The 21,940-nt window shown below is 42.2% G+C and overlaps 1 protein-coding gene across 1 annotated transcript in view; it reads right to left on the reverse strand.

Moving 5' to 3' along the window:
* The window catches only part of ALDH1A2 (aldehyde dehydrogenase 1 family member A2), a 95,512-nt gene that overhangs the window by 12,792 nt on the left and 60,780 nt on the right, over window positions 1-21,940 (reverse strand). Inside the window, exon 8 of the mRNA XM_026518572.4 lies at window positions 631-733. Within this exon, the coding sequence (XP_026374357.1) occupies window positions 631-733 (103 nt within the window). The remainder of the gene's footprint in view (window positions 1-630; window positions 734-21,940) is intronic.

Genomic DNA, 21,940 nt, shown 5'->3' on the forward strand with positions numbered 1-21,940 from the left:
CAGCATGGCCTAGAGGGCGCCCTGCCTGGAGACAGGGGTTTCCTAGGTGACTGCTCCACACCCTGCCCGCCGTAGGGTCCTACCTGCAAGGCGGAAGCACCTCCCAGCTAGGTCCATTCATACAGAACTGCCCAAAGTGCGTCGTCATTCTGGCTCAAAGTCACGGAAGGGGCAGAGGATGGGGGGACTAAACAGAGGAGGGGTTGTGGGTTTGGGAAAATGTTGGCAGGGCTAGCGCACTAGAATTTTTTTTGAGGATCTGTAAAGCTACCAGAGTTGAGAAGTTTCAGATTTCTTGAATCTAGGCAGAGAGAGGATACTTCCGGTGTTGAGAGGCTTAGGCCATTGCTCTTTCCATTCTACAGCACGAAGCAGGCCTTCACCTCTTCCACCCTGCTCTGCAGCGCCCAGCGTCTAAAAAACAAGCTCTGTTCAGCTATCAGCCAGCAAGCGCTCTTCCCCAATACTAAACGAGCTGCCCCTTAGGAGGAAGGGTCCAGGTTCTTCCCCTTGAAGCTGCTTCTTAGCCTCACAGATCTTTTTCTTAGTGTCCTGTCAGAAGCGGAGATATAATAGAGAGCACCGAGGGGCAGTGTACCGGGACATGGGGGGGATCTGTGGGTGACTTACAATCAGCATCAGCGAAAATAATATTGGGACTTTTCCCTCCAAGTTCCAGAGTTACTCGCTTCAAGTTGCTTCTTCCAGCTGCTTCTTGGATAAGCTTTCCAACCTGAAAGAAAGGAAATAGAGGGAGGTTTTGCACACCTTGCAGCTGAGACGGTCAGTGGCCGAAGCCGACTGTGGGCAACGGTGGGAGGCAGTAGGGATGGCTCCTGCAAGGCAAGCCAGCCCCGTGGACGACGCACGAACAGCTCCTGTGGTCAACTTGGCCAACTTGGGTGGGCAAGATACAAGTCTGCTGGGATGCAGTTTAATGTGCTGAAGGGAGCTGGAAGACTGCTTTAATTTCACAATGGAAAGGGCACTGAAAAGGGGTTTAATCTGGAATCTTAATCGTTGAAAGATTTGTCTAAAGGCAACTGGCAATTAAAATGTGACTAGAGGTTTTCCACTACTGTACTGTGGGTTTTAGCTTTGGACTCTGGTCTCAAAAAAAAAAAAAAAACACTAATGAATCATCGAACCTTGCATCAGAAACCAGGGATGTACTGTATGGTGACTAACATAATGTAATAAAAAAACATTAAAATAAAAATAAATAAATAAATAAAATCTTAAAAAAAAAAAAAGCCAAGTGGCTCCACATAAAAGACATGATGAATGTAAAACTCTTCATGGCTTTACAAAACTGCCAGGTATGACTTTAATCACATGGTTCAAAGAAAATATAGATGGTACACCTTTGCCTCTGTCTGCTTCCATAAGACGATTCCAGACAGCTGAGGATCTGTCCATACGTGTGCAATGCCTATTTACTTAGAAGCCACGCAAACGAGAGGCTGGGCTGGAGATAGCATTTACCCCTGTGTAACCTCGTGATTCTAATAAGACTGAAAGTTTCAAAATGGACACAGGGATGTGCCACCTACAGCCCCCCTTCGAGGAAGAGCACACTGATTGCCTCAGTGAGTAGAAATGCAGCCAATGCCTTCAGAGTCGGCCTCAGATGAGGAGTGTTCCCTTGCCCAAGAGGACACCCCTCCCCCCATGGCCTATCTGCTGGTGGCAGGGGTATGAAAACCATCACTTTCAGCTCACCACAGGACAGCTCCAAAGGACCATCTATGCGCCGCCATGCTGCCTGTTGTTGGCGGAAGCTGCCAGGCTGCCCTGCAATTCGGTTTCCCCTTTGCCCACTCCCCTTCAGCAGGGATCCCCCATAAATCATCTGCATGGCAAACTCCGGCTCAGCCCCTGCTTCCAGAGAACCTGACCTGTAACAGGGTGCTACTCTACTAAGGGGTAAAGGTCACGTTATGGAAAACGCCAAGTCCCCATAGAGCCTATATGGGCAGTTCGCTCTTGTTGAGGAAAAATTAGACTTTTGCCTGGAATCCTACCAAAAATAAAATATTTTAAAAGCCTGGAGAAGAGAAATGCTACATTTCAGCCCCTCCTGCCCCTTGCTGAGATCCTCAGGAGGATTAATAACTCCTCAGGCCGTGTAGTCATGGTTGAGAGAAAAAGCTCTGCAGCCTGGAAGTTTTCTGATTTTATCACTTACCAATTGTTTGACCTTGGGAAATTCATTTAACTTGTCTGCACCTCAGTTCCCTCCTCTGTCAATGGGGCTAAAAAAAGTTATCTACCTCAGAACCCAGTTGTCCTGAGTGAAGGTACTTGGCCCTTAAAACCCAGACTGGTACACAAAGTACCCAACACGGTAACTACACTCAGGCAGGGGAAGCCGGGGCCCCTCTTCTTCCTCATTCAATGCAGAGAAATGGAGCTGATTGTAAAAGGAGCTAGACTTTCCAAAGCAGGTCTCCCCCACATCCCCCAAACTGCCTATGCACATCATTTGCTTCAGGAAAATACTGGGGAAATGCTCTGACTTCCCTCGGTCTTCAATATTACTCATTCACTGGATCAAATGCTTTTATATTTTTGTTATTACTCTCCCTCATGGCAAAGAAAAAATCTAGAAAATATACTTTCATTCTGAGGAAACCTGTAGGGGAAAGATAGTGATGTCTCTGAAAGAGCTAGAATTAAAGTTTCTCAGTTTGCAGGACAACATTAGTTTCCAAGGCATTAAAAAATACTAACACGTGGCCCTAAAGATTACTGGGAGGGCATCCGCCCAGCAGCCAGATGGCCCCTCTCCCGCCTTGCCAGCTTGTCTTGTCTGTCTTCTACCTCAAGGTAAACTCCCTGGGAAGACAGGCTAACAAAGGCCCTGTTCTCAGGCAGACTTGCTCCCTCTCCTTCAGGAAGAAAATACATGTATATGACGGAAAGGAGAATCCGGCCCTCTGTTCTGGCAAGAGAACAGCAGTCACGTGAAAGTTATGACTGAAGCCTGAGATCTCGAGCGAGAGGGGAAACCTGACGCAAGGGCAGCTGGCACAGCAGTGTCGTGGGGAGTCCCCAACCAGGCTATCCCCCCATGCCCCTCTGTTCTCCTAAGGAATTCTTGGGTTCTTGGCGCTCTTTGCCCTGAGGAATTCTTATTAACTGATGGTGACTCATCTTAAAGTCCAGGAAGATAAATAGGCAAGTGCTTTCTCAAAAGAGGCAATCACTGGAATTCATGAACTTATAATTAATTATAATAAAAAACCTTATTATTAATTATAATAAAAAACTGGTTTGTTCTGTGTCCGACATTCACATGTATGAGCTCATCTAAGTCTCTCAAAAGTCCTTCACAGTAGATACTATTTCTTTTTAAAGATGACCAAACTTAAGAGCTGGAAGTCAACGGACGTTACCAGGTTACCGGGCAGGTGGCTGGCAGAGCCTGTCAGGCCCCAGGGAGACGGACACCAGGGCACAAGGGTGGGTCACTCCCCCTATGCCCCTCCCTCCCTCTCCACTTTCTGCCCTTTCTGCCTTCCTTTCTGTATTTACTGAGCCCCGGAAGTGTGCCACACACCACCAAAACCTTGTCCCTGAACTCCAAACTGATTTCAAAGGGAGTAGGAATATCACACCTTTTGTATATAGAAATGACGGTCACACACCATTTCTGCCTTCAGACTGACATTAAGAAACAAGCAAAAGCACAGAGAAATCACAGGTTTCATACACAGTAAGACACTAAATAACTGTTTGGGGTTGGTAAAGGGAGTACTGGCCCGGCTGGCATCACATTTCTGTTAGCCCCACTCCCTGCCACTAGGAATGTTGTCCAGTGATTATTTTCATGGCTACGGTAACTATACAAAAACCTTGCTCAGTCTATGGTCATCAGAGAATACCGAAGAATAATTTTTCCTGTGTCAGTGCTTTGCCAGCCTTTCCTTAGAAACCAAATTTGTGCTAAACATTGCAAGGCAAATCTCAGATGAATAATGCCTTTCCTCTTCATCTTTGGAAGAAGGTCAAGTTGCAGCTCAGCCTCAAGAAACAACTGGATGTGTGAGGCCACAGGAGAGCCAGTCCCATCGGGAGCGGCCCCAGGACAGGACACTGAGAAAGCCCAGTGTTCACTGATCCCCTTCAATTCCACACATGTTCCTGGTTCTCCTACTTTGTGCCAGGTGCAAGGCTGGCCGCCGTCCTGTACCAGGAGGGCACGTGCAGCTGAGAGGACTGCCTTATAAACCTCGCAGGTGCTCAGTAAGTGAAGCTCTGAGGTCCACCTGGAGAAAAACCTAGGTCACATTTCATATTCGAGCTGAGCAGATGGAGTTCGGGTCTGCAGTACTTGGTTGTAAGCCGGAGTCAGGGCACGCTGGTCCTTACGCACAGAACTGGACTTTGGAGAATATACTAGTGCTCACGAATTGTCTCTGTGAATGGAGAGAGGTTGAATGACCTCAAACGGCAGGCACTCCTCATGATCACTACCAAGAAGGGGAAAGAGATGATGGAAAGGAGAACGGGTACGACTCCAGAGCAGGAGATCTTAATAGGGCAAAGTAATGTCTAGAAACAAGGAGCTCAAGTGCGAACTGACTCCGCATCTGCTTACCAAATATGACAGGTCCTGTGCAAACTAACCTAAAATACTACTTGTACGAACCCCATACAGAGGTTTCCAGAATTACAATCTGTGGAGTTAGACCATTTCAGAAAGAATGAAATACAGGCACCACACCAAGGCCTGGGGTTAACTGGGCCTCCCAAGACGGGAAAGCGGTGAGCGGCGTTCCTTGGGGAGACGTGCCGCTTGGTTAGAAGGTGGAAGAGCATGGAGAGACCGATGCGGCTGCAAGACGCACAGGCCTTGTGAGGGGTTAAGAGTCAAGTCAGTAGGGATGGATTCATAAAACCAAGCCCTATTCAGATAAAACAGGCACCATCTCCTGTCCTATTGCTGACAACCTGGCTAATTATAAGCATATTCACGTTTAGGGACTGCAGGTGGGCCCACGGGAGTCAGAGACCGAGGTGCTCCAGAGTGTGGCGTGGCTCCCAACTCCTACTGCAGTGTGGGAAAGCCACTCAGGCTCCTTGAACCTCCGTTTCTTCACGTGCGGAAAGAAGGCACAAGCCACGCTATTAATGTCAACAGTACTCAAGTTAGTAGGAAGAGTTTATAAAGACACACAGGGCTCCTGGAGCCCCTGCTCATTCTGAGAGTCTGTCCACAATTCTTTTGCATCCTTCTGGCTTATGGAGCAGAAGGAGCTTTTCATAAAAGTACCCAGCTGCACCGAATGACAGAACCTGATTTTTTTTTTTTTTTAAGTTTCCTGCACAGAGCTCATTATGAAAGAGTTAGTGGTAGTGTTCCTGCCATGAGGTTTCTGAACTTTGCATTCCCTGTAGTCAGGGAATCTGTACTCTGTACCCCAGACAGGCACAAGCGTGCGAAGTAGGGGCTCCCCCACATAATGGAACTGGGCTAGTTCTCAGCAGGAATGTTGGCCCAGATCAACTCTGACTCCCATCCTCGTTTTGAATAGGCTTCAAGATTGGTATTAGGAGTGTCACTGGAAGAGCCACAATGGACCAGACCACGTTCACGGCAATGTAGCTGGGGGAGGAGAGGCAATTTGGTGCTTTGCAAGAGAAAGGATTTGTTATACAGGACAAAAACAAAAAAACAAAAAAACACATGAAAGGCCTTCCCATGCGCTCTTTGCTCTTTATTTAAGGAACAAAGCTTCTGAAGTTAGGTAAATTTTTTCTTTTTATTAATTACTGAATTGTCCATATTAGCTTAGGTTCTTTCTCAGAAATATTTTTTTTATTAATTAGTTAATTACACCTTTTAATAAGGGTGGATTCTTTCTCAGAGATATGACACATTTAAAAACAAACAAACGTCTCAGTAAACTCGTTGAAATGCCTGCTTTTTGGAATATATTTTCATTTCTTAAACCTCAAACAGATGGACTCTATGCTTTTTCCCTCCTCTCCTTTCTTATTTTTCACTGTTGTGCTTACTGGCTGACTATGATGGAAACAGGAATGCTGAAAACATGCATAATTCGATATTTCTTGTCTTTCTGAAATATCTAGAAATAAGAGCCCAAATCAATCTGTTCAGATTTCCACCAGAAAGTAAAAGGACCAAGAAGATATTTAAGCAGTTCCCTTAATTTCAGTGCAACAGCAATTTCCAAACTTTGTCAACTTTAGATTACGAAAACCAATATGGCCGCTAACTACCAGTCACACCATTGCTGTCCCTCCAGCCACACGAAACCACTCGCCTCTCCTGGCACATGCCTCTCTGTCTTTGCACAAGCTGTTTCAACTGTCTAAAATGTCTTTCTTCCCCCTTGCTTCCTGATAAACTCGTTTTTCTAGACCTACTTCTGCCACTTCCTCTGTGAAGCTGGTTTTCCAGACCCACCCTCCCTACAGGTCTGATCCTCTGATTCAAAAAAAACTGTCACCCGTTCTTGTTTAATAGCTATCTTCCAGACCGAATTTGTGAGCAGAGAGACCCTCTGTCTGTCTGTCTGTCTGTCTGACATACATATGGAAGATCTGTTGGGCAACTGCACCAGAACATGACACCTGCTCGTGATATGAGGGTTTCAGGGAAACCAGTGAGAGACTGGAATACAGGACGCCTATGTCCAAGGTAGTTGTATTTTGCTACAACTGCCAGAATAATCTTGGGCTTCCCTGTACTTATCTTTGGCTTAAATTTCCTCTTTTTAATGAGGGGGATGACTTCACCTACCACTGGCTGCGCAGTTCTTGGGGCGCTTAAAACCTTTTTCTATGTCTGCGCTCCCCCTCCAGAGATTCTGATTGTTTTACTCTGGGTTATTTCAAGAACCTTTAAGGGCATTTCTCCTGCACTTGTATCTCACCTTCAATCATTCATTTCTTCTCCTTTCTAGTTGTGCAGTGTTGCTGTTTGCTGCACACGTATTCTGCGCTGTTTGTTCTCGCAAACATTACTTTATTTCATCTTCAGGCTGTTTCAGTGAGGTGGAATTACCCCCGTTTTATAGTTGAAGAAACAAATGTGACTCAGAGAGGTCCAGAAATGACTTGCTGCCGGGCACCGGTGGAGAGGCGGAGTGAGGCCTGGACTCCGAATGCCCGTCCCACGCCCCCGGGTCTTCCTGCCCCACTATAGCTCCTCTCTGCCCTTCCTGCTTCTCTGCTCCAGATGCCCTGCTGGGGATCAGGTCCCCTCTGCTAGGCCAAGAATCCCGACAGCCAAGCACACTATCCACAGCTAACAGGTAAGCCAGATCGGCTGTCTGGTGCACTTAGCCATCCTTTCGTTAACTACATAGGACCCTCCTTCGCTATTTCAGGTAACTAAAAAAGGCAAGATTTTGATGTTTTGGTCTACTTTGATAGGAAGACTCCTGGAGTACTCAAGTCAACGGTACGACCCACCTCCCTTCCCACTCACCGGTGAACTAAATAACGGGCGGGGCATCTTGGGACCTGTTCATTAACATCGTGAGCTCCAAGAGGGACCCACTGCAGAATGAATAAACAATCTCGGCTGGCAACCAGAGGCCACAGTAGACTTTTTCTTATTCTGCAGTACTCAAGTTTTGATTTAAGTGTTAAGAAAAGGAAGGGGCGCCTGGGTGGCACAGCGGTTAAGCGTCTGCCTTTGGCTCAGGGCGTGATCCCGGCGTTATGGGATCGAGCCCCACGTCAGGCTCCTCTGCTATGAGCCTGCTTCTTCCTCTCCCACTCCCCCTGCTTGTGTTCCCTCTCTAGCTGGCTGTCTCTATCCTGTCGAATAAATAAATAAAATGTTAAAAAAAAAAAAAGGAAAAAAAGAGAATTTAAAACCTGTATATCCAGTGGCTTTGGTACATCAAACAGTATTCAAGTGCTGGATGGCTTACTCGTGGATTCATGCATCCTTAGGAAGAGGCCCATTAGCTTTAAAAAAATAAAAAAAGCTAAAACTCTAACAGGCTGCCTCCCCCACCTACAAAGAGGCGGGGAGGCTACGAGAGAGAGAGAGAGCTGCCCCAATTCCTGCCTCCAGCAGCAGCGAGGGCGACCGCCCCGAGTGACATGACATTCCTCCCACTTAGGAAGTGAGAGGAGAACCCCGGCTGCGTGAATTGGAATCAGTGCTAATACAGCTGTTCGCTACAAACATTTGTTTGGCACGGATCAGTCTGGACTCTCCTGTAGTTTGCTTTGATGGTCTCTCTACTATCTTGTTGACTAATGATGAAATCATGGTTTGTCCATCTAACCGAGTAAAGAAAACACGGCGCCAGCAAAGTGCAAACTGCTTTCCTGTACTTGGTTGAGGATGTTTACTGACTCTGTGTTTATAAGAGCCCTTTAAAACCCCCTTATTAAATATTTACATGCATTGCTTATGTATTTAGCTGTAGAAGGAGAAATTAATCCTATCTTTAATCTGAGCAACTGTTTTTCAAAGGCCTTTTGTTAAAGTAAAATGTGAAGCAGCCACGTCAAATAAGCTTCTTGTTACTGCTGCAGACATTCTGTGGTGTCCCCGTGAGTCCCCTCTCCTTAGGGTAATCAGACCAGGGGCCGTGTTCAAATCTGTATTTAAGTGACATGCTCCCTCTGGAAGAATCTATACAATTTCCCAAGGAGCCTACAAAGTTAAATGACAATGGATAGATATAGAAGTAAAAAAACTGATGAGAGCAAGCTGAAAGCAGGTTTGGGAATTATGGGGTCATTTGATTTGCCTGTGAAAATTCTCCACCCACCACCATTCATATGGGTCATTATAAGTTGGCCTTCAGATGCCAGAAATACTTCTCCCTCAGGTCTTCTATTGTCTGTCAATGATATCGGTCCAGAGAAGAAACTAAGAGCTACTCCAGAGGCCACAAGAGTGGTTCCTCTCCAAGTGAACGCAAGCCTCTCCAGAGACAGAGATATTAAATAGAGACTGGGTCAGAAAAAGTCAGTGAAATTTGCTCTATGCACGTGCAATAAGCTAGCTCACTGTTTTGAGTATTCCTAAGAGCAAAACTCTTCACAGGGCCATCTTCCACCTCATTCTCTTTCTCAAATTCTCCCTTCTTTCTCTCTCTCTCTCTTTAAAGTCCCTCCATTGAAAATCTGCCTCTTTGAAGATGACGTATTTAGTTTTTAATGTTCTCCCATTAAGATAAAGAATTTCTTATGTTATATTATATAAAGTTACAGTAATAAAAAAAATAGTGTGGTATTGGGGAAGGGAGAGACACACGGATCAGTGGAACAGAGCAGTATCTAGAAAAAGACCCATACAAATATGGACAACTGCTGTCTGGGAAAGGCACAAAGTCAATTCAGAAGGAAAAAACCTGTCTTTTCAAGAAATAGTGCTGGAACTCTAATTATCAACATTTTTTTTTTAAAAAGGACTTAGTTCCTCACCTTACAACACCCACAAAAACTAAACAAAAACAGATCACAGACCTAAATGTTAGACAACTAATATATTTCTAGAAGGAAATATAAGAGAAAATCTTTGTGTTGTTAAGTTGGGCAAAAATTCCTTTGGTGTGACACTGAAAGCCTGATCCAGAAAATTAAAAAATTAATGAATCAACAAATTGGATGTCATGAAAATTAAGAACTTCTGCTCTGCAAAAGACACTGTTAAGAGAATGAAAAGATAAGCCACAGACTAGGAGAAAAATACTTGCAAAGCACAATGGACTTGTATCCACAATACACAAAAAATTTCTAAAATTCAACAAAATAAATAAAACAAACACTGATAAAACAGTAAAAAATGGACAAAGATTAAAACACACTTCATTAAAGAAGACACACAGATGACCAACACACAGATGAAAAGATGCTTAACATCACTCATCAGCAGGGAAATGCAAACCAAAGCCACCATGAAATATCACCTCACACCTGTCAGAATGGCTAGAATCAAAAATACTAGAAATAACCAGTGTTGGCAAGGACACAGAGAAAAGGAAACCCTTAGGCACTCTTGGAGGGAATATAAATTGGTGCAACCATTATGAAAAACAGTATGGAGGTTCCTAAAAAAATTAAAGATAGAACTACCATATGATCCAGCAACCCCACTTCTGGGCACTTACCTGAAGAAAACAAAAACATTAATTTGGAAAGATATATCTGCACCCTAATGTTCACTGCAGCATTATTACTATAGCCAAGATATGGAAAAAAACCCCTATGTGTCCATCAATGGATGACTGGATAAAGAAATTGTGGCTATAAGTAAACAATGGAATATTATTCAGCCATAAAAAATACTAAATCTTGCCCTCTGTGACAACATGGATGAACCTCAAGGGCATTATCTTAACTGAAATAAATCAGAGAGAGACAAATACTGTATGAGTATTCTTATATGTGGAATCTAAAATAAATATATTTTGTACATGTGTGTATGTATATATATACATATATACATACAAACATATATATATGCATGCCTATCTAGAGAAATATCAGATATTTATATATATTTACATATATAAAACAAGTTTAAACAAAATATATAATTATATTTTCTATATTTATATTCTATATTCTATTACTATTTTATATTACTATATTATATTATTATATTGCTATTATATTATTTATATTATATATTATATACATAATTTATAATTATATATTATATAACAAAAGTATAATTACAAAATGAAATATATTATGTGTGTGTGTATATATATATATATATATATATATTTTTTTTTTTTTTAAACAAGTTCATAGATACAGAGACCAAACTGGTGGTTGCCAGAGACAGGGGGTGGAGAGTGGGAGAAAAGGGTGAATTGTTTTTGTTTTAGTTTAAATAAACTGAAGTCTTAAAATGGGCCTAACATAAAAACAGGATGTATGGGAAACAGCCTGTCTTTCAGGTTCTCCATCTGCAAAGCAGGTGCTTACTCTCTTCCAGGACCACAGCTATCCATACGCATGCACTCGGTGTTCTGGCTCCTGTGCTTCCGAAACTAACATTACAGGGAGAAGGGCCAGAATCCAAAAGTAAAAAATGTGCAATGGAAACACCACACAGAATCAGCTACCTAGATATAATGCACACACATGCACAGGTGACAGGATCCTAAGAATAGGGGGAAAGACCCTCAACGGATGCGCCACAATCTAGAAAATGAACTCACTTTCAATCATGCCACGGGGTATGCTACGTTGATCTATCTCATGATGAGGTGTGGACTTATTATTACCTAATTTCAAACACTGTTAAGGACAATTAATATGTACCATGTCTGATTTCAACTCACAGTCCAGAAGAATCACTTGCAAGGCAGTAACCGGGTAACTGTGTTAACAGGATCTCCCGCAGATGTTGTCTAGTTTAATGCTCACAACCACTTCGTAAAGTAGGTGTCACTCTCTCCGTTTCATAGAAAACAGACTCAGAAAGCGAATGAATAATCAGGTGGAATTTGGCATTAATTATATATTTATGAAATAAATTCGTAGCAAAATGTTTTCAAATGGGCTTTTGTAGTTTTAAAAAGCTTTAAGGTAATGTGTGTAGTAAAAAGTTCCCAAGTGCGCTCTCTCTCTCTCTCTCTCTCTCTATATATATATAAATTTTAAAATATATATATATATTTTATATATATATATATTTTTTTTTTTTTTAAAAAAACCACTATGTTGAGATAACACTATACCTTTATTAGAATGGCTAACGTTAAAAAGACCAACCATACCAAATGCTGGAGAAGACGTAGGGGAGTAGGAAATCTTATACACTGCTGGGAGGAATGCAAGATGGTACAACCACTTTGGAAAATAGTTTGGCAGTTTCTAATCCTACCATATGATCCAGCCATTCCATTTCTAGGCGTAAAGGAAATACACACACACAACACAGAAGGACAAAGACTTGCACATGAAATGTTTATAGGAACTTTTATTGATAGTAGTTCCAAACCAGGAACAGCCTAAACGTCCACCAACAGGTGAATGGATGAGCAAAATGTGACATATCCATAAACTGGAATATGGCTCAGCATCAAAAAGCAATGAGTTACTGAGATACACAACAAGGATGGATTTCAGAATCACTATGTGAGTAAGAACAGCCAGACAGAAGAGTATCTACAGTGTGTTTCTATTTATATGGAATTCCAAAAAACGCAAACCGTCTGTAATGGCAAAAAGCAGAGCAGTGCCTGGGAATGGGAAGGGAGTGGAGGGAGAGAGGAGAGAGATCACAAAGGGCCAGCAGGAAACTTCCGAGGGCGATGGATGTATTTGCTATCTGAACGTGGTGAGGGATTCACAGGTAGATACATACCTCAAGACATATCAAATTGTATATATATATGTGCAATTTATTGTATATCAATTACACCCCAATAAAACTGTCAAGAAAGATCCATTAAACAATGAAAGTGTTACTTCATTAGAGCAATTATGCCTTACCTCTGCTTGTTGTCCTTTGTGGACTGTTGATGGGGAGATGATATTGAATCTACTTGACTATTTAAAATATGATTTGATGGTTTTAATTAAAGCCAAATGCATTAGTAATAAATCAATTAAATTTTAAGATAATTTGAGCTTGACAGGGACAGAGAAGTGACGAGAAAAAAAAAAAACTTTACAGGAAAGCCAAAGGTGGTGAAAAGAAAGAACAGATCAGAGGACAAAAGAAGGAATTATGATTAGAACTAGAAAAAGGGCAACATGTGAGATAACCGGTCTCCGTAAGAATGAAGCACCACACTCAGTAGAGCAGTAGCCCAGTTCTCATCTACCTGCGTGGACGGCAGAACAGAACCACGGCGCTCAGGGCTCACGGGCAGGGAACGGAGAGCAGGGCGCTCCGACAGCAGAAGCAGCATGGGCAAGGTCACGGAACCGAAAGGCATGGCACAGGTGGGGCTTTGCGAGCGGTCTGGGAAGGCTGGAGAAAGGGGAAGGCGCAGGGCCAGGTCATGAACCGACCTGTCTGTGACCTGGAGGAGTCTGGACATCCAGGTAGAGGTGTCCACTCTGCAGTTAGAAAGCAGAAGTCACAGCTCAGAAAAGAGGCCAATAATTACAGCGAGCTATTTCAAGGAAATATTCTAAGTGACCTACTGTGTTGACTCCCTCATTTATTATTTCATACTGATAAATTAAACATTAAACGGACAATTAAGTTAGGCCAGGTGAAAAATCTTTTGCACTGATGGTCTTATAGGACGAAGAGTTGGAGCCGGAAATGGTGGTTAATTTCCAAGTTCGGAAACCAACAGTAATGACTGAAATGAACCTTGTACCTTCTTCGCTTAGGGATAGTGCTTTTATGCAGAGAAGGGCAACAAAATTGCTCGTAAGAAGAAAATCTGACCAGCTAAGCCTGGAGCGTAAAATTTTCTATGAATTCATCAGCTGATTCTCTGGGCTCCCTTGAACAGCCTCTGCAGGGGGCACGCGATGATGCCATGAGCTTGCAGCTGTGCTGAGCCCGGAGAACCCTCTGGAGACCAGGCCTGAAGCACAGAAGAACTGGCGAAGAGAGGGAGGAGGAAGCTTGTGAAGAACTCGGGTGATCTTAGGCTCCGTGTGCTGGGGAACCCCAAGGTCGTTTGTAAAACAAGAAGTGACTTAAGGGCATCTTTATCAGGGCCTGGCCCACCGTAGGGAGTCCCAGTGTTTACCGGATGAAAGGGGACTCTGTGTTCTAAGATTATCCGAGTCCTCTCTCTTGGGCAGCTGGCAAGCCCGTCTGGGCCCTTCGGGGCTCTGGGGCTGCTCCAGGTTCTGGGGAGCAGGAAGGAGAGAAATGTCATTAGCTACACACAGACTGAGAAGTGACAGAGGTCTTGCTATGGTCCTTGTTCCGGAGGCGTAGCTTATGGAAATGAGAAAAGTCTTAGCACTTTACAGGTGCACTGTGTGAGTGTCTGCTTCTTCAGAGAAATATAATCACCCAGGAACTCTGGCCCTGTGGCAGTGAGCTCCCCTGTAGTCCGTCAGGGTTCTCCCTGATTACCAATACAGTACAGTTCGGTAGTATGTGTGAGGTTTTGGGAAAGTTTGTAAACTTCTAAATAAATACAGCCCTTTTTGCTGTTTCTCTTTGGAGAAATTATGAAGGATGAAGGGAATGCTTTGGACGTGCTTGCTGTGCTAAACTGATTTTGAATTCACTTTTTCCCCTTCTGGTGCTTGGAAGAGATACAATCCCTGGAATGAACTTACAGACAGAGCTGACACTGTGAGTGACAGGTTAGCGAACTCAGAGCTGTAGTTGTTTTCTTCGAAGGGTCTAAGAACATGTTTTGGGGTATGACCCAACCAGTCAAATGCTATATAAACTAGTGATTAAAGTTAGTGAACATAAGAATTACTAGAAAAGCTCATTAAAATGAGAATTCCTGGACCTCATTTCCAGTTGTTCTTAGAGGCTCCTGGGTGGTGCTCAGGAATCTGCATTTAAACAAGCCCCTCCGGCCCCCTCCCCCAATCCTTGCAGGTGAAGGAGTCCTTGAAGAACTACTGGAAAACATGGTAACCACATTACACGTTGCTGCAAAGAAATTCTCCCTCTCTAGGATTCGGTTCTGGCAAACACAGGCTGTGGGAGGGGCCCCGCTCTAGGCCATAGTGGAATCATAGGCAAGTTCCTTAACAGGCACCAAGTGTCCTCTTCTAGCATGCTCTCTAAATCAAGTACCCTATCTCACTCAAAGAAAAAAAAAAAGGATTTAAAATCCGTTTATCCAATGTATGGTGACTGACATAACATAATAAAAAATTATTATAAAAAAATAAAATAAAATAAAATCAGTTTATTCAAGCAAGTACCTGGGCAATCTTTCAAAAAAAGTAAAACAGAGTAGCAAAAACAAACAGAAACACCCCCACATTCATTAGAAGACAAACATATTTGTAAACTATTTATAAAAGCCCTAAAACAAACAAATGGAAGGTAAAACTGCCAGAGGACAGCAGGAATTAGGAGTTATTCACAGGCTGTCTTAGTAGATGAAGAAACAAGAGGTCAGAAAGACTAACTAATTTGCCAAAGGTCACACAGCAGGAGATTTGGGATTTGATCCCAGGTTGGTTGAATCCAGCCCCTTTCTATTCTACCCCACTTCCCCAAGCATAAATTGTTTTATACATTTCATTTAGAAATAAATAGGAAACAGGGGCGCCTGGGTGGCACAGCGGTTAAGCGTCTGCCTTCAGCTCAGGGCGTGATCCCGGCGTTATGGGATCGAGCCCCACATCAGGCTCCTCCGCTATGAGCCTGCTTCTTCCTCTCCCACTCCCCCTGCTTGTGTTCCCTCTCTCGCTGGCTGTCTCTATCTTTGTCGAATGAATAAATAAAATCTTAAAAAAAAAAAAAGAAATAAACAGGAAACAATGACAGCTAATACTTACTGGGACTTTACTAAGAACCAGGCCCTGTCCTAAACACATTACATATATTAGCTTATTATATCTTCAGATCCATGAATTAGATACCTTCATCCCTTATCTACAGGTAGGCATCCGAAGGCTAGAAGGATAAAATAATCACATGTACTGTGAACAAATTCACCCCACCACCATAATAGAAGTTGAAATTATGTCTACTTTTCTGATATGGATCTGACATGTCTTATTTATTTATTTATTTATTTTATTTTTTTTTAATTTTTTTTTTTTTATTTATTTATTTGACAGAGATAGAGACAGCCAGTGAGAGAGGGAACACAAGCAGGGGGAGTGGGAGAGGAAGAAGCAGGCTCCTAGAGGAGGAGCCTGATGTGGGGCTCGATCCCATAACGCCGGGATCACGCCCTGAGCCGAAGGCAGACGCTTAACCGCTGTGCCACCCAGGCGCCCCCTGACATGTCTTATTTAATCTTGATTGCCTTTAGTGTGACTTGAAGACTGTGCTTGGAATTTCTTACTGAAAAAGTGATCTCCTCTGTGAGTTTTTTTTTTAACCTCCCCCCCCTTTTTTTTTTTTTTAAAGATTTTATTTATTTATTCGACAGAGATAGAGACAGCCAGCGAGAGAGGGAACACAAGCAGGGGGAGTGGGAGAGGAAGAAGCAGGCTCCTAGCGGAGGAGCCTGATGTGGGGCTCGATCCCATGACGCCGGGATCACGCCTGAGCCGAAGGCAGACGCTTAACCGCTGTGCCCCCCAGGCGCCCCCCCCCCCCACCTTTTTTTAAAGAAGCAAAGTGTGGTGTTGTGACGCAGTGTTCTTTCAAACTTTCATTTAGGAAAAAAGTAGTACCTTATTTTCCTTTAAGAGGCTCTCAGTAAAGGATTGAAAGAAAGTAACTCAAGCTGAATGACATTAAAGCTCTAAAATTCCTAAACTAACCTAAGATTCTATGAGGAGGTCTTTGTTACCATGAGACTGACTGGATTCATTACTAACGGTTTGGCTCACTGATTAACTCTGGTTATGATAAGGCACTGGATAGCTTTGCAGATAGAGACTAACCCAGCCTCAGTACAGGGGAGAGTAATATAATCTAAGGAGTAGAAAGATGATTTATGAGAAATAGGTATAAGGTAAAGCCTAATATTTTATCTAATTCTGGCACATCTTTGTGTCCTTTGACTATGAAATACTTCCACTAGAATGCTGGGATTCCTGGTTTAGCAGTCACTGAACATCTGCTGTCCAGTGTTGGTTCACTCCAAGTATTTTGGGCATTAAGAAATCAAACACACACCAACTTCTCGGTATGTCTCAGCTGGCGTGATTTAGGTTCTTAGGGCTGGTTTTTTCCCCCATCTCTATAAGGCTTTTCGCTTCCAGAAGAGACTAAGGATACACACTGATTTAGCATAAAATCTATAAGCTCTGCAGCTTCGATGCCAGTTAAAAGTAGAGCTGTCTGAAATGACAGAAAATGAAAACTACCTTTGCTTTTGGGAGACAAACGGTGAAACCTAATCTCTCATTTTACATCCCAGCAAAACACGCATTGAACTCTTTGAAAATGCTGGTCCTTTACATCAGGCTTGGGAAATGATTCTGAGAACCGAGTGGATTCCAGCATTCGCTGATTCTCTGCCAGTACAACATATTGCTCACAAGGGTCCCCGTGGCTGGAGTTACTGTCCTCCAGGGCCTTGATGCCCATTGGTCCCCATATACCATTTCATTTTCCCCCAAGAGAAGAGGAAGATAGGCCTACATTTCTCCCAGTGTGAATATGAGCAACTGGGGGATTAAGATGGAGAATTATCTTTTTCTTAAATATTGTCATCTTTGAATGAGGTAGTTTTCATTTCAACTTAAATATCTTGATATTTAATGATACTGTGATAGTGTTGTATGGTGGCAGACGGTAGCTACGCTTGTGCTGAGCATTGCGTAATCATCACTTTCTAGCTCTGAGATTAGGCTTTTTCCCCCTCAGATGCAGTCCTCCCTCCTTTATGGGGCTAACAAATATTTATAATGCATGTTGACTACACATCAGATATTGCTTGAGGTAGTGAGAAGAATGCCTAAGATAGACTCCAAAGAGAATGCCACCCCAAAATCTGCATATATGACCAGCAAGTAAATAAATTTATAACCCTACTGACAGCGATCTATGCAACTTGAGGCAATGAGGACAAGGACAAACTATGATCTACCTGAAATCTTAAGAAAGAAATCAAAGAATAGTATCAAAATTAATCAAAAGAGGCCACAGAGGCTTCTGCTTCTAGGTCATAATGGAGTAAGGGCCCTGGACTTGTCTTCCCACTGTAAACAACCAGAAAAGTATGTGCAACTGCTTCCTTCAAACTGGCCAGCGGGCAGTATGGGACTGTGATCCTAGAGGTAAGAGAAACGAATAAGGGAAGACCTCTTTGCCAAAAGACTTTCTCCACTGCAGCATGGGATGGGGAGACCAAAGTAGAACAGGGTGGTCTCACTAAATTGATGAAAATGATTAGAGTTTACAGAGGCTGAGGTGGCTAAAAGGTGAGGGACTTACTACCAGAGGGAGAGAATGAGGTCCAGAAATTGGCATGGGGGTCCCCCTGAGTCTTTGGCTGAATGCTAAGCGGGGACTACATAGGGTGAGACTCCACGAGCCTGGATAAAAAACAAAGACCGGGTCATCTGTATGCTGCTAATCCCCGGAGCTCATACAGGGAGGGGAGACCTTTGAGTTTGGACCAACCAGAGTGGAAAGACCTGGTTCAACACCGAGAGCGTGCTGCGGAAGCTCCAGAAGGATCTTAGCAATCTTAGTATATTTTAGTATTTAGTAAAAAATAAACTAGTCCCAACAAAGCTTGAAAGTCAGGGTCAAAAGGGTCAAGCTGTCCTGCAAGTGACTTAACCATGAGTCAAAAACAAACCAACCCAGCACTCTTTAAAGGAAGACAACAAAATCCACGTGGTAACAAGCCTTTCCAAAATTAATGGACATGAAAACAAACAAACAAACAAACAAACTATACATACAATTATACAACAAACAACTATATATGTGTGTATGTATATATATATATATTTAAAGAAAATAAATAAATAAATATATATTTGAAAAAATAATGGTTGAAGTTTTCAAAATTTGATGAAAACTATAAACTTACAGATCCAGCTGTAAATTCATAGATCCAAAAATTTTCAATGAAACTCAATTAGGAAAAAAACAAAGCAAAGAACACTATACCAAAGCACATAAGAATCAAATTAGTGAAAAGAGAATATCTTCAAAGCGTCCAGAGAAAAAACATTACATGCAGTAAAACAAAAATAATGACTGCTAAGTTCTCATCAGAAACAGTACAAGTCAGGAAACAACAGAATGACGTCTTTATAAAGTAAAATAAAACAAAATAAAAACTGCCAAATCAGAATTCTGTATTCAGAAGAAAGTCATAAAAAAAAAAGAAAACAAAATAAAGACATTTGCAGACAAAAGCCAAAAGAGTTTGCCACTAACAACCTGCAGTCTAAGAAATGTTTCAAGAAAGACAGTAACACAGGGAAAACGGTATCCGAAAGACACCTGGGTCTACACCAAAAAAAGAAGAGGGCCAGTAATGGCAAGTTTGTGAGTAAATGCAAAATAATTGCTTTCTCACATTAAAATTTTTACATAGATAGTTGACTTACCAAAAAGAATATATAATATACACAGGAGTAAATGACAAGGCAACAGCATAAAGGATGGAAAGGAAAGTGGAAGAATTCTGTTGTACGTCATTATATTACATATGAAGTAACGACACTATTTAATGATAGACTGTGATTGAGATGCATATTGTAATTACTAAAGCTGCCACTTTAAAAAGAGGAAGAGCTAATAACCCAAAATAAAAGTTAAAATGGAGTACTCACTTCAGCCCAAAAGAAGGCAGAAAAGGGAGGAAGGAACAAAAAAACAGATGGGACAAGTAGAAAACAAAAATCAGGATGGGACATTTACACGCAATCACATCAATAATTCTTTAACATTAAATAACAACAAAAACAACAATAAAAAACCAACACGAGAGAGTACATGTTGCATTACTCCATTTATATAAAAGTCTAGCATAAGCAAAAATAGAAAAAGGATCAGTGGTTGCCTGGGGTCAAGGGTATTACCCACAAAAGACATGAAACATCTTCTTAGGGTTTGGAAGTGTTCTGTGTCCTTATCTGGGCAATGACTATGTACGTAATTTTGTGTACATCTGGTATTACGTATTTCATTGAATGTGCATTATACTTCAATGAAATATTTTAAAAAGTTGAAAAAATGGCAAGACAGAGATTTGAACCCAAGCAGCCCAGAAAAAAAGTGCTTATGTTCTTACCGATTCACTACGCCACTTCATTTTTTTTTTAAGATTTTATTTATTTATTTGAGAGAGAGAGCGCGCGCACATAGCAGGGGGTGGGAAGGGGCAGGGGGAGGGAGAAGCAGACTCCCTGCTGAGCAGGGAGCTCAAGCTCAGTGTGGGACTCCATCCCAGGACCCTGGGGTCACGACCTGACCCAGAGGCAGATGCGTAACCGAGCCAGGTGCCCCTCGCTACGCCACTTCTTGTCCAGCCTGAAAGACTGGTCATGCATCAATATAACTTGCCAATACATGACATTGTGACTTCAAAACCCTATGTGACTGACACGTAAACGAAGAGATCTGTGTGGTGCTCCTAGATGAGAAGTCAGTCTTGTACTTCTAGAAAGCCCTCACCCTCAATTTAGTACAGGCAGATAATGTAACACCAATCAAAATTCCAATGCGAGTTTTTGGGAGGAAGGCAAAGTGTTTAGAAAATCAATTTGAAATTTTATCTGAAAGAATGGGCAAGAATAGCTTAAAAGTTTTGAAAAACCAAATAAGAGGGTGTCTTGCCTGCCGTACTGCAACATCTTTTTTTAAAGATTTATTTATTGGAGAGAGAGAGCACACGAATGGGGGGAATGGCAGGGGGAAAGAGAGAGGGGAAGCAGAACTGTCCACTGAGTGGGGAGCCCAAGGTGGGGCTGGATCCCACAACCCTGAGATCATGACCTGAGCTGAAACCAAGAGTCGGACACTAAACCAAGTGAGCCACCCAGAGACCCCTATTGCAACACCTTTTAAAGATGCCCTTCAACAGATGACTGGATTAAGAAGCTGTGGTCCATATATACAATGGAATATTACTCAGCTATCAGAAAGAACGAATTCTCAACATTTGCTGCAACATGGACGGCACTGGAGGAGATAATGCTAAGTGAAATAAGTCAAGCAGAGAAAGACAATTATCATATGATTTCTCTCATCTATGGAACATAAGAACTAGGAAGATCGGTAGGGGAAGAAAGGGATAAAGAAAGGGGGGGTAATCAGAAGGGGGAATGAAGCATGAGAGACTATGGACTCTGAGAAACAAACTGAGGGCTCCAGAGGGGAGGGGGGTGGGGGAATGGGATAGACCGGTGACGGGTAGTAAGGAGTGCACGTATAGCATGGTGCACTGGGTGTTATACGCAACTAATGAGTCATCGAACTTTACATCAGAAACCAGGGATGTACTGTATGGTGACTAACATAGTATAATAAAAAATATTTAAAATAAATAAATAAATAAATAAATACAATCTTAAAAATAAAAGGAAAGAAAAATAAATAAATAAAACTTAGTAATTGAAGCAATCTGATACTAGTGAAAGAACAGACAAATAAAATTGAGAGTCCTAAAACAGAAACATGTATATATGGAAATTTATCATATAAAGTTAATGTATTCGAATTAGCTGCAAAAGGATAGTTTAATAAATGGTGTTTGAGTAACTGAACACTCACTTATAAAAAAAATAAACTTAGCATCACTGGTCATCAGGGAAATACAAATCAAAACTACAGTGAGATACCACCTCACACCAGTCAGAATGGCTAAAATCAACAACATAGAAAACAACAGGTGTTGGTGAGGATGTGGAGAAAGGGGAACCCTCCTGCACTGTTGGTGGAAATACAAACTGTTGCAGCCACTCTGGAAAACAGTATGGAGGTTCCTCAAAATGTTAAAAATAAACTACACGACAAGCCAGCAATTTCACTCCTAGGGATTTACCCACAGAATACAAAAATACTGATTTGAAGGGATACATGCACCCCGATGTTCATAGCAACATTATCTATAATAGCCAAACTCTGGAAGCAGCCCAAGTGTCCATCAATAGATGAATGGATAAAAAAAGATGTGGTGTATACATATATACAATGGAATAGTACTTAGCCATAAGAAGAATGAAATCTTGCCATTTGCAGTGATGTGGGTGGAGCTAGAGTTTACTATGCTAAGTGAAATGAGTCAGAGAAAGACAAATACCATATGATTTCACTCTTGTATGGAATTTAAGAAACAAAACAAACAAGCAAACGGGGGAGGGGGGGAAAGAGAGAGAGAGGAAAATCAAGAAACAGACTCTTAACTGCAGAGAACAAACGGATGGTCACCAGAGGGGAGGTGGG

Source organism: Ursus arctos, unplaced genomic scaffold (genome assembly GCF_023065955.2).
Source record: "Ursus arctos isolate Adak ecotype North America unplaced genomic scaffold, UrsArc2.0 scaffold_36, whole genome shotgun sequence".
Lineage (NCBI taxonomy): Eukaryota > Metazoa > Chordata > Mammalia > Carnivora > Ursidae > Ursus > Ursus arctos.